The sequence below is a fragment of the Myxine glutinosa genome, chromosome 11, assembly GCF_964187855.1.
Source record: "Myxine glutinosa chromosome 11, kmMyxGlut1.1, whole genome shotgun sequence".
NCBI classification, from domain to species: domain Eukaryota; kingdom Metazoa; phylum Chordata; class Myxini; order Myxiniformes; family Myxinidae; genus Myxine; species Myxine glutinosa.
The window spans coordinates 94,749,456-94,762,633 of NC_136271.1; the positions used below are offsets into that span (position 1 = coordinate 94,749,456).

Below are 13,178 nucleotides of genomic sequence, written 5' to 3' on the forward strand. Positions count from 1 at the left end.
AGGTAATCTCAATGAAAATTATTTTAAGCAAATGAAAAATAGAGGAGATCTGGACATTATGTGTAATCTGGGTATATTATAGTGCCGTGTTTCACACAGCATGTGACGCTGTAATTATAGCTTCACTGTAACGTGCCATGATCACCTGTTGTCAACTGGCCATCTGGCTTGTTGACTAGTTTGAGTGGTGTCCGCTTGTCTGTGCGTCATGCGCTGCGTGACACCATTGACTGTTGCACAAAAGTTGTGGCTTTTTTTGCATACACAATAAGTTAATTACTCCTGGTTTTGCTGTGTGTGTGTGTGTGTGTGTGTGTGTGTGTGTGTGTGTGTGTGTGTGTGTGTGTGTGTGTGTGTGTGTGTGTGTGTGTGTGTGTGTGTGTGTGTGTGTGTGTGTGTGTGTACACAGTATATATGTATATATATATATAGTGTTCCACAAGTCTGGAACGACAGGACAAAATGATGAAAACGGCTTGTGTTTTCAGAATGTGTTCAATGTGTCCACCATTATGATTGATACAAAAATGCAGACGATGTATCCATGAAAAAAATAACACAATAACAGACAAAATCATGAAAACATCATTCTTAAATGAAAAAATCATGAATCATTTATTTTGCCCTATGGTTCCAGAGTTGTGGGACACCCTGTATGTATGTATGTGTGTATATCTATGTATGTGTGTATAAGGCCTGGGCGATAATGGAAAACCTATATCACAATAATGGACCTCATTGTCACGATTATCGTGATAATATCATGATAATCTTACTATAATTCACCAAATATCCGTCCGTCCGTTTGAAGGTACCGCAAAAACGGCTCAACCGATCGCAACGATATTTTGGGTGGGTATTCCTGGGATATTTTGGGTGGGTATTCCTGGGACCCCTGGGAGTAAAATAGGCTATATTGTTTTGCCAAGTTTTCCAATTTTCCAGTTTTTCCAAACACGATGGAATAATAATTACCGATATGAATAGTGATGTGGCTTTTGTTGAAATTCTACAAATACTGTTTATTCTACGTACCAGGAGAGAGTAGATCGACTCCTGACGAACTCTTCCTATATAAACATGTGGCTCCGAAGTAACATGGCAGCGTGTGCAAAGCGACTGAGAAACAGGTGTAGCGGCCGCTTCCGTGTTACAGATTCGGCAAGCACTCTTCACACATAAACGTGCGACTGAGAAAGACGTGTAGCGGCCGCTTCCGTTTTGCAGAATTCAATCTTTTTTCAAAATGGGCGCCATGTACTGTTTAGATTTTGATGATTTGCGTGTGATATGATTCAACGGATGTTTATATGAATCGTTTAAAATTTTTAAAAAGCCTTCAATTTCTGATATTTTGCCTTTTCATTTGGGCCTCCCAATTGAAGCCCCACCCAAAGGGCGGGTACCGTTGCTAGTGTAAATAATGTAATTATTGCCTTGGAAAGCATGTCACATACAATAACAATCCATACAACAACAAACTGAATAGTCAGAGAGTTACGTGTGTTCATAACGGAACACACCAAGCACGCTGATTACCAACGGGACATTTGTAAAGAAAGCCATATATGATTATCTTCCGGCATTTAAAATGCACCATTTAGGTGGATCAGACTCGGCAACGGTTGCTCGAGTGAGATGTGCATGGAAGAAGTTTCGGGAACTGAGTGGCGTGCTGATGAGGAGGAGAGTGTCGCTGAAGCTGAAGGGAAAGGTGTATGCTGCATGTGTGAGAAGTGTTATGATTTATGGGAGCGAGACATGGGTAATGAACGTAGAGCAGCAACGAAGGCTGGAAAGGGTGGAAATGCGAATGGTTCGACGGATGTGCGGAGTATCGTTGAGAGAGAGGAAGACAAATGATGAATTGCGAAAGATGATGGGAATATTGCCTGTGATTGATGCTGTGAAGAGGAACAGGTTGAGATGGTTTGGTCATGTGTTGAGGAAGGATGAAAGTGACTGGTTGAGAAGAGTGATGGAAATTAATGTAGAAGGAAGTAGAAGACGGGGAAGACCGAGAAAGACTTGGCTAAAGATGGTGGAAGAAGAAATGCGGGCAAGGGGGTTAACAAGGAGAGATGCAGAAAATAGGGCAAAATGGAGAAGATTGTCATGGGGACCGCAAGGCTAACCCCCGCTCTAGCAGGGAAAATGGCCTTAAAATGCATGTTGTTGTTGTTGTTGTTGTATTTAAAATAACGCCTTTGATGTGGAACTTCGTGAATAATAAATGCCAAGCAATCCCATGTTATGACAAAAATGTGATAAATAAATGGAACACTCAACACCATCTTTCCCGCTTCATTTGTTCCACCGAGAGCAGTAAAAGGAGAGAAGAACGAGATTACCTGATTGTCCTCGTCCTCAATGCCAAAACTTCGCACACCGAGGATGCTCATATTTTCGATCTTTGACTTGATGTTGCCTTGAGTGCTCCACTTCGTGCACAGACTAAGTGAACTCAAACGGATCGCCGGTTTCGAAACTGCAAGCAGTTTTGGAGCCTTGATTAGTTTGTTCTTCTTTGTGGGAATGCAGTGCCAGACCTCATTTCAAATAGTGATCCCAATATGGAGGAGCAAGGGAGAATCTTGGAGCGTGTCACACAGGAGAGGTATCTGGGGGTGGTAATTGATATTGGGGGGTTGGGGGGGTGGGGTTAAGGAGACAGTCAGTGCTAGGCAGTTATAGGTAAAGTAAACAGGGTTTTCGATTGCATTTGTGCCACCCCTTCAACCTCCACCCCCCCCCTCCCCCACCCTCCCCAATATAGATGTGCACCTTTGCATTGTTTTGATTTTACTTGCAATCTAGTGCTGCATCCTCCTTCACATTTTCTTACTGGCTCTCTTCTTTCAGCTTTTCCTTGATTCATTGCAAGCGAAGCCATCACAGAGTTTACTGTGTCTTGTGTTGTTTTGCTTGTGCGAATGGAAACGTATCTCGCTGCTGGTAACAGCCTTGCTGTCATGGCCTACACAGAGGAACAGGAGCAGTTGTGGTTACTTTGTGACACTTTGCCTGAAGACAGGCAGCTCAGGGAGCGGCTACAGCAGCAGCGTTTGGTGAGTCCTGCAAGAAGTTTGCGTTGTCATGCTGATGTTGCCAAAAACATAAATTTGTCGGTTGTTGAAATATGTTGGTAGTTTTGACGTTGCATATTCTGAGTTGTTTGTGGAGGGAGAACCTTGATGTATCGCCAAACAAAGTGAAAATGAGACGGAGAACTAGTGTTGATTGTGAAAGCAGGTGTCGCTATTGATCTATGGACAGGTATAACAATGGATGGAATCAATAGGATGGAGGTATGCTAATGTGTTGATGGAGGTATGCTAACCCTTGTGGGAAGCAAGGAGAAGCTGACATTTCAGGTGCCGTTACACCCTCATCTCTTTTGCTCTGACGAAGGGTTAATGCCCAAAACGTCAGCTTCCTGCTTCCCACTGCGGTTAAATACTTCATTCAATGACCGGTTGATTCCATCCGTTGCTGTTGTTGTGTAGCCCCGGACAGTTTTCTCGAACAATCCCGCAGTACGGAGACAGCCAATCAATCTCGCAGGAGCGACCCAGACATCCCCCACATCCACGATGGTGTACCCCCACATCCACGATGGTGTACCCCCGCCTCCACGAAGTCAGGGCCACGACAGAGTTAGAGAGAGAGAGAAAAGAGGGAAAGGGCCAGTCCATGGGGACAGATCGGCACTCTGATGGTGACCACACTGCTCTGACGAATCAGGGCAACAGGGAAGAATGGGGAAGATTTGGCCCCCGACTTGCATTGGAGGCTACAACCTCCACAAAGAGGCGTCCCCGATTGTTGTTCCCTCCATTGTTAAACTGTTTCCTGAAGCAGATCGACATGAGCCTTCATGAGTAAAACGAGTTTTCAATTTGACTCTGAGTTTTGTCCTGTTTGCGCAATTTTTAGGGCTTGGGAGGTAGAAAGTGGAACTTCAAACAACTTTCTACTCTCACCATTTATTATTGAGCCTTCACCTCTGCTTACGAGCTCTGGACACGAGGCACTCGTACTCTTCTTTTTTCCCCAATTCTAATGTTGAAATTTCTCTTCAAGGTCAGGCCAATCGAGTGGCATGTGTCGAAAAAGAACCTAAATAATGGCTCATGGAGGACCTTATACATATTGTCACGTGACTGATCTCAGTTAATACCGGGAGCGCCACGGATGGAAACGAGCGTTAATGGAGGCGTTCGGCTCAAATTGATGGCGGATGATACGTGATGAGGAAGAAGAGTACCGACTTACCAAGACGGCCTCGCCGACGTCTTCACCCTGCGAAAATAACTCGCACGAAAAACGGATTTAAAATGTACAAAAAATAAACAGGTTTATTTGACGGAACCCGAGAACGAGGAAAACGCGACGATGAAACTAAAACCTAAATGGAGCGCTCCCATACCAGACATATGACACGGACGAAAGGAAAATAAATGGAAAGGCTTATTACACTTAATTTTTGTGTGGTTTATTACACTTAATTCAACCAGCTCGGGGTCTTGTCAAGGATGGCGTCGGCCCTGTGTGCGCAGTCCGGACGTGGCTCCGTGCGCGCCAAACCGCTTTGGCGCCAAGAAGGCCTCGACTCGCCCTTGTTCGCTCGGCCCCGATGAAGGCCTCCCGCGCGAGGCGAACGAGTGTGCAGCCCGCTGCCCAGCCATGCCCTTCCTCACGAACGCGGCACGGAAACCGCGGCTCTTCGTTCTTGGTGCTCTGCCTTTTTACAACTCCAGCAAAGTCTTGGGACGTGGCATCTATCGAAGCCTTCCCATGCAGCAAGCAAGCACAACCACAACCAGCATGAGAAGGGGGCCAGAAGAGAAGAGGGGGATGTCGATCAGACCCAAGGGGAGAGAAGAAAGAAAATGTCCGTCAGCGCCTTCTCTTTTAACGCCCCGCTCTCCCGTCCTCCGCCCTTCTCCTCCAATCAGTGCAGGCCAACGCTACCTTGTCCAGCTCTCCACCAATGCCCGCAGGCCACCCTTTTACATCATCAGCGTGCCTTACCAATCAGCGTGATGCCCCTTCGCGTCTTTCTCTTCACCAATCTGCGGGAAGCTTCTTGCCCCTCCCCTGGCCAATCACAAGTCCTTCCTTACTCCATTCTTCCCATTGGTCAACTCCCGCCCAACAGCGAGTCCTTCTGGTCGTGGCTTTCGGCCTGCCTGTGCTATGTGTGTTGCGATACAGTCCAGTCAAAGTAGGGCTGGACCTAGAACAAATTGCAATAGAAGGTTTTTTGGCTTTAACTTGTTTATTAGGTCCCTCTGATGAACATATAAAAAGTCTCCAACTTTTGGACACCGGGAAAGTGGTTAATTTGCATAAATTCAAGATGGCCACCGTCCAAAGCTTCAATTTACAGCTAACTTTTTTCTGGCTGCTCCTAGACCCTATAAATGTATTACAAACAAGTGGAATATGATATCAAAATACAGAATGAGGCATTGCAAATGTGATATGACGTCACCATGACGTAGTATGACGTCATTCAGAGGCAATGATGTCATTCATGATAGGAGTTCGTATTCACTTGGATCATCGGTGCTTGCATCAAAGTTGCTATTTTGACAGAGTCCTTTACATTCACCACATGCACTGGAACATTCAAGCTCATTCCGTTTGCAACTACAGCATTGAGTGTCACAGTTGCCCTTACACTGACATCTGACCAATTTCAGTAGTGAATCAGGAGCCACTGGCGAATCCATCGTCTTCGGTTCAAGCTGTCCCTTCCGCAGACACCAGCCCCATTTCTCGGGGTCCACACTGTTCCCCATCCATTCCTGGACCTGACAATAAACTCGGAACGAGTGGTATTTGGCTGCATCGGTTGTTGGGGGAAGGCTTTGAACTTCAACGGTAGTTGAACTTTTTGCCACCTTGTTGCAAAACTTTGTCTTTCGCAGTCCGTAAAGGGTGTCATTTCCTTTTCCCCCGTACAAATAAACGAAGGCCTTTTCACCAGCTGATGATATCGCGTCTTTAGTTCCACTTTGACAACAGAATGCTTCTATACATTTCAAGAAACCGTTCTCTTCCCTCACTTTCCTCAAGGCAGCCCTTTTACCAATACCATACAGTTGTGAGGTTGAGTCACATCCACAGAGTGCATGGACAACTGGCAGGACACGGCAGATGCTTTCACCCAGAGCTTCTGCTACAGAGTTAATATGCCAACATTTCCCACCGTCCTTGCTCGACTTGAAGTACAAATCGTTCATCCCTCGTTCCGCATAATGACACAACAGCACCAACAAGTCTGTGTCCTCACCTATCACATATGTCACGGTTTCCCTTGCATGTTCAATTCCCTTCTTCGCAATCATGACATCTGCATCTGCTGGCGCATTGACACAGTCAATTCCATTTGCCTTGAATGTTTCACACAATAAGTCAATGAAGTTTTGCTTATTGTCCGAGTTTGACAAGTTTTCCTTTTTTGACCTAAGGGGCATGGTTGGAGTGAACATCACCTTTTGACCAAAGACTCCTTTTGATCGTCGATTGTGTGTCATGTCCTTGGTAGTAGGTCCTGATTTATAACCGTCGACTACAACCACCGGGTTGAGAAAGTTTTTGGAAACATGCTTCATGTACATGTTTGCAATGTCCTCAAATGTGTCACCCTTCTTCCATGGAATCCTTTGCAATAAGGAACCACCATCCAGAACATGGGTCACAGTCCTTTCTTCCTCAAATGATTCCAATGCCGACTTGGGAGCAACAGCAGCTATCTCATCTCCTAGCTGTGGTTTATTGGCTTCCCTGAGCCTCCCCCACTTATCGAACAGAGCAGTAGGGTAGCTAGACAACTCATACGCAAAGACCTCTTCAACACCTAACTCTCTGTTATTAGCAAAGATGAGGAGCCTCTGGAAAAGGAGCTGTGGGTCGATTGCTACTTTTTCAGCACTGATTGTAACCTTTTTACCCAACGACGCAACTTGATCTTTCTTCCTAAATGAAAAGTCAAAAGCATTGCTACCTTCCATCTTCTGCACAATGTTCATACCAACCTCATACAGTAAATGAGGATTGGCCGAGGCTGGTCCTGTCACACCGTTGGCAATATTCCTGAGTTCATTTGATTCTTGAAATGGATCATAATCCTTGAAGAATGCGAGAACCTTCTCTGTGTCCTTCCTATCTCGTTCACGCCTTGCTTCAGTCATTTCTTTGTGCTGCTCAGAGGTGTGGAAATGCTTCCCTGTGAGTTCTTGCATAACTTCACTCACCTCAGCGCAGGCTGGCATAGCAAGTAACCAGCGCAGGCGTTGCGTTTCCTCCATGCCCCTATCACGTGTCAATCCACCATTCGTTTTCAAAGAGCGCATCAAAACCTGCTCTATAACCAAGTCGCTTGGCAGTCCTGCCCACAGCCGATCACTTCGGCGGATCACAAATAGACCGGAGTTCAATTGGCAGAACATGTCTGGGTTGAGCTGCTCAAGTTCAATCATGTCTTGAATGTACACATGGGCTGACTTGGCATAATTGTTATGACCACACGCTGCAAAGTACGGTAACATCTCCTGGAGTGTTCTGAGGTACAGTAGGAAATCGCCCATTCTCAGTGCCCTCAGGAAGCGACGCAGCAAGTCAATCATGTCCATGTATTGAATCCATAGCTTTCCCATCTTATGCTCTGCTCAGGAGCTCTTCTCAGCTTTAAGTTTTTCACAAATTCTGTTGAAAACGTCTTTACTGCAGACTTCATCCGGTGAAACGTCTTCACGCAACAGCTTATCCAAAAGATCTGCAGCCTCCTGGAAGTCCTTGCATTCGTCACTTTCCTCATCTACCATTGAGAGGTTGAGACCGTATGCCCTGCCTAACACAATCGAACTCAAGGCTGTGTCAACCAAGAAGTGGCCTCTGATTGCTCGTGCATAGGCTTTCCCACTCAGCATTTGGGTCACAGCATTTTCAGCATATATAAGTTCCAAAACCTCCTTAAGCCCAGATGCTTCCATAACATGGCCCATGCATCCCAAAAAGCTCATCACAGAGTGAAAGCCACCAAGGTTCAAAACAATGGGTTTCAGTTCGCTTCCTTCCTTCTCATGAACAATGATCGTCTTCGCTTTCCAATAAAGCGGTTGGTCGAATGTCAGCATTGGCGTCGTTCCTTGGCGATGGCTTTCCGCAGCAACGAAGTGAAGTGTTGAGTAAATACAACTCATGTCAGTAGGGTCCATGTCAATCATGGGCAAGAAATGGACGGATGATTTCCCTGGGTGTGGTCCATGGCACACTCTCTGCATTAAGCCGGACCAGCCTGGTCGTTTTGGTCGAAGCAACCATGACGTTTTCCACAGTATGTCCAGATTTTCAAGCTTGTCAGATGCTGAAATGGGGTCAAGCTTTCTAAATTCGAGAGGCCCACCCTTCTTACGAACACTGCGGTAGTATTTGATTTCAATTTGAGCTGCCGTGAAGTTGTTTTCAGGTGACTGCAATCTTGGTATTGATGTTGTGTCTCTTACTCCAGGGGTGACAGCAACAATTATACCCATACCATGGTATGTTCCTCGCCCATCAAGCGTACGCAAGTTGTGATCAACATTGTCTGCAACGAACTGTCCAAACCTGCCTGCAGTGGATATGTTGGTGCCCCTGAAATTGGCAGCACACTTCGAAAACCACAAAACTTCTGCGTAAGGCAGACAGAAGCCGTGGCTGTGTAAACTGTCCACAAGGAAGCGGGAACCAAAGTGCTGGTGCATTTGAACCGCCAATCCATACTGAATGGGTGCTACAATGGCCCTTGGTCTGGTAAGTTGCATGATACTTTGTCCAATTGATGCAACTTCAAGATCACATGACTTGCCACTGAACGTCTCTTGCAGAAATATACGAAGGGACTGCGGAACGTACGCCACATTCTTTTCCAGCGACCGGAGTTCAGAAGGATCTGGATAGAAATCTCTACAAGTATCAATGTTCTTTATATCTGCTTTGATCAACTGTGCCGCAGCCCTGACGATCTTTCTTTTTCCTGCTTCCTCATCATCAGTCTGTGGTGAGTCTTTGAATTGTTGCAAAATCTTTGCAGCAGTTTCTTTGACAGTTACAACATCGCTGCGTCCATGCACGTTACTAATAACCAGTTCATCTCCAAAATATGAAATAAGTTTCTGTTTCATGTACTTTACACTATACGCTTCAACATCAGGGCACAACTGGGACATTCTATCAACGACATCAACCACTGTAGTCTGTTCATCATCATTGCCACTGACTAGGTCCTCGATTGCGAGCAGAAATGCTTCCTCTCGTGACGCATCTACCTTGCGACCCTTGCGAGGAGGTTCACTGTCTGCGGAATCACGATATTTGGAGGGGATCTGCCTATGTGTCTGGAAATTTGAGCTGCACTGCTTGTGATATATTGCGTCAGCTGCTGGAAGATCGCGTGCAAAGTTAATTCGGCCTCTAACAGTCTCAGCCCACTCATCAGCCCTGGCATCACATGCAGAAAGTATTGTCCTTTGAAAGTTGAAGGTGCGTACTGGATACACTTCTTCTGAATCATGCTTTGTGTCCAAATAGATTTTTCTACCACAAAAAAAGCAGTTCTCTGTAAAACAAAAGTCTGGTTCCTGAGAACGAAGAGCAGGTTTTTCAGGACGTTTCTTCTGCTTCCCAGGGATTCTATTTGGCTTCGTATTGACATGCATCTTTCGGCAATCAATGTGCACCGTTTGGCCCTCGGACACGGTAATTGACGGCGTTCCACGTTCAGTACTGGCCTTGTTGATAGTATCTGCTCCCTTCGCCCTCAGCTTGACTGTTTCTCCTTCGTCTAACGTGTTTGAGCAAATGCCGCAGGGATTATGCACCACCTCTTCTTCCATGGCTTCGGTAGATGTCGCACCATTAGACATGGTCCAATCTGTTGAAACAAGAAACAAGATGATGGGATTAGTATAGGCCTAGGCAAAATTGAAGCTTTGGACGGCGGCCATCTTGAATTTATGCAAATTAACCTCTTTCCCGGTGTCCAAAAGTTGGAGACTTTTTATATGTTCATCAGAGGGACCTAATAAACAAGTTAAAGCCAAAAAACCTTGTTTGTAATACATTTATAGGGTCTAGGCGCAGCCAGAAAAAAGTTAGCTGTAAATTGAAGCTTTGGACGGCGGCCATCTTGAATTTATGCAAATTAACCACTTTCCCGGTGTCCAAAAGTTGGAGACTTTTTATATGTTCATCAGAAGGACCTAATAAACAAGTTAAAGCCAAAAAACCTTCTATTGCAATTTGTTCTAGGTCCAGTTAAATGATTGCTAGATTGGTGCCGTAGCTGGCCGCGGTTCCATCGGCAGTGCTCCGAACTGGCTTCCAGTGAGTGAGTTTTATTGTGGGGGGGGGGGCGGGATTTACCTAGTATGTGTGGTGCTTTCAATGGTGGGGTTCCTTACTGGTGTTTATGTGCAGTGCCATAAGGGACAAAGGATAGATCACAGAGGTTTCACACACAGGGGAATTAACATAATCCCTACACCAGCAAAGATGCCCCATTCCTCGTAATCGGGACAAATATCGACTTAATCCAACATTCGGGCGAAACAGGTCCCTGACTTATGTACATCAAAATGGTTCTTTCTACCCACGATCATCGGAGCACCTACCTATATGAATCTATATATCACTACCCCAAAATTCATAACACTATGCAACATCAAATATCTAATACTATAAAAAACAGAGCAATATATGTATGAATGCTCCTCCGGTAACGATAACGAGACCTTTGGGCTGATCGACACCAAATCTTCAGCGTATACCGTATACGTTTTTGTGTGTGTGTGTGTGTGTGTGTGTGTGTGTGTGTGTGTGTGTGTGTGTGTGTGTGTGTGTGTGTGTGTGTGTGTGTGTGTGTGTGTGTGTGTGTGTGTGTGTGTGTGTGTGTGTGTGTGTGTGTGTGTGTGTGTGTGTGTGTGTGTGTGTGTGTGTGTGTGTGTGTGTGTGTGTGTGTGTGTGTGTGTGTGTATATATACAGACTTGGCATTTAATATGGAATATTTTTTTGTGGGGGTGAACTTACTTATCAAGATGTCTTAGAACCAAAAGTTCATTAGAATTATGTTGAAATTATTCTAGATTTTGTTAATGTGACCTTTAAAAGAAACAAATACCACATTTGACATTTCGAAACAAATAAATTGATCCTTGAAAGTGATGTAAACTGATATCAAACTCAATTCGCGTACAGTACTGCATTAAACTTTTGTATGTTTTCCAGAAGTATCTCTTTATTTTGCACATTAGCCAAATTTTTTTTAACAAAAACAAAAGTTAAATTACGACTGGGATTGCGGACAGTAAAATTACAGTTCAGTAATTTGTGTAACCCCCACCAGCATTCAGGAGAGCATGTACACGTTGAGGCATGCTGTTCACGAGATTTTCCGAGGTTTGGACAGGAATCACTTGCCATGCAGTGACAATAGCCTGCTGCAATTCACGCACAGAGGGTGGCTGCTGGTCCAAGTTGTCGATTTGACGCGTTAATTCTTCCCACAAGTTCTCTATCGGATTCATATCCGGGGACATGGCAGACCACTCCATATGCTCTACACCACGGTCAGCAAGAAATTGTTGGATCATGCGAGCACGATGAGGCCGTGCATTGTCATCTTGGAAGACAAAGTTTCCTCGAAAGGCTGCATGAGCAAATGGAAGCAATGTTTCTTCCAGAATGGCCCTGTACTTGAACTGGTTCAGGTTTCCATTCAGAACAACCAGGTCAGTTTTGCCCCCTGCATGAAAAGCAGCCCAAATGGTCACCCCACCACCTCCAGCTTGGACTCTTGGCACAATACAATCTTTGTTGTAGGCTGCATGCACTTGTCTGCGCACTCGGACGCGGCCATCTTGACGATGGACCAGAAATCTAGACTCGTCACTGAAGATCACGTGATTCCAGTGTCCTGGCTGCCATTGACGGTGCTCTCTGGCCCACTGCAATCGGCGCTGGCGGTGTTGTCTGGTCAGGCGTAGCTTTCTCAGGGGACGCCTGGCACGATAGCCTGCTTGAACCAGTCGTTGGTTGACTAGCGTTCTGGATACAGGCACATTTGTCAGTTGCTGCCACTCAGCCCTAAGCCGATTATCTGTCTTGGTATGGCCATTGCGGACTAACCGGTGCAGCTGGCGATCATCCCTCCTTGTGGTTCTGCGGGGACGTCCTGGCCTCGGTATTGGAGTAGGGACACCCCTCTGAGCATTTCGTTTCAGGATCTTTGACACCTGACCTTGAGTGATGCCATACTGCCGAGCAATAGCCCACTGTTTCATGCCGTAATTTCGTAAAGCCACCACTCCATGACAAACAGCATTGTGGAGTTGATGGACCATCTCCAGAGGAAGCGGCAATAACTTTTGGAGACGTGCAGCAGTTGTTTTCCACTAATACAGAACGCAACAACCCTTATATACCGAATTGTGAAGTCAATCGTCAAATGTACCTGTCCGTACATTTTGCCACGCCACCTGTGATATAATCCTGTTGTTGACTTCTTGCTGCGACAGACAATCAGTGACATGGTTATTTTAACAAATAAATCACCAAAGTGTAAAAGAAACTCATCAGATTGATATACTGAGGAAAGAAAGTAAACCCAAGTCAAGAAAAAAAAAATATTCCATATTAAATGCCAAGTCTGTATATATATATATATATATATATATATATATATATATATATATATATATATATATATATATATATATATATATATATATATATATATATAGTTGCAATTGCGGCTGGCTCAATAGCGCAGTGGACTGTTGACGCGTAATCAATGGAGGTTCCTGGTTCGAGCCCCGCATTGTCAGGATTTTTTCACACTTAGCCCCTCGCAGGAATTTGATTCCTGTTTCTAAAAAATTGTAGATGAATTAATCTTCAATGCATTTCTACTCATTCACACACACATACTCATGCATATACTTACGCTAACATTCGGGGTCTGCCGAGCAGGAACGTAAGACATCGGCCATTATAACGCTCGCAGTGTTAAGTGTGGAAAAGTTCTGAGGAGATTGTGGCTGGCTCAATAGCGCAGTGGACTGTTGACGCGGAATCAATGGAAGTTCCTGGTTCGAGCCCCGCATTGTCAGAATTTTTTCACACTTAG

General features: G+C 45.2%; 1 protein-coding gene across 3 annotated transcripts in view; it reads left to right on the forward strand.

The window, feature by feature from the left end:
* The window catches only part of ZNF277 (zinc finger protein 277), a 61,024-nt gene that overhangs the window by 19,331 nt on the left and 28,515 nt on the right, over positions 1–13,178 (forward strand). For 2 of the 3 annotated variants that reach the window (XM_068131484.2, XM_078786874.1), the window contains exon 4: positions 2,986–3,068. In XM_068131484.2, coding sequence (XP_067987585.2) covers positions 2,986–3,068 — 83 coding nt within the window. Of the gene's footprint in view, positions 1–2,549; positions 2,618–2,962; positions 3,069–13,178 lie in introns of those variants that run through there. The other variant, XM_068131485.2, reaches the window with a different exon arrangement.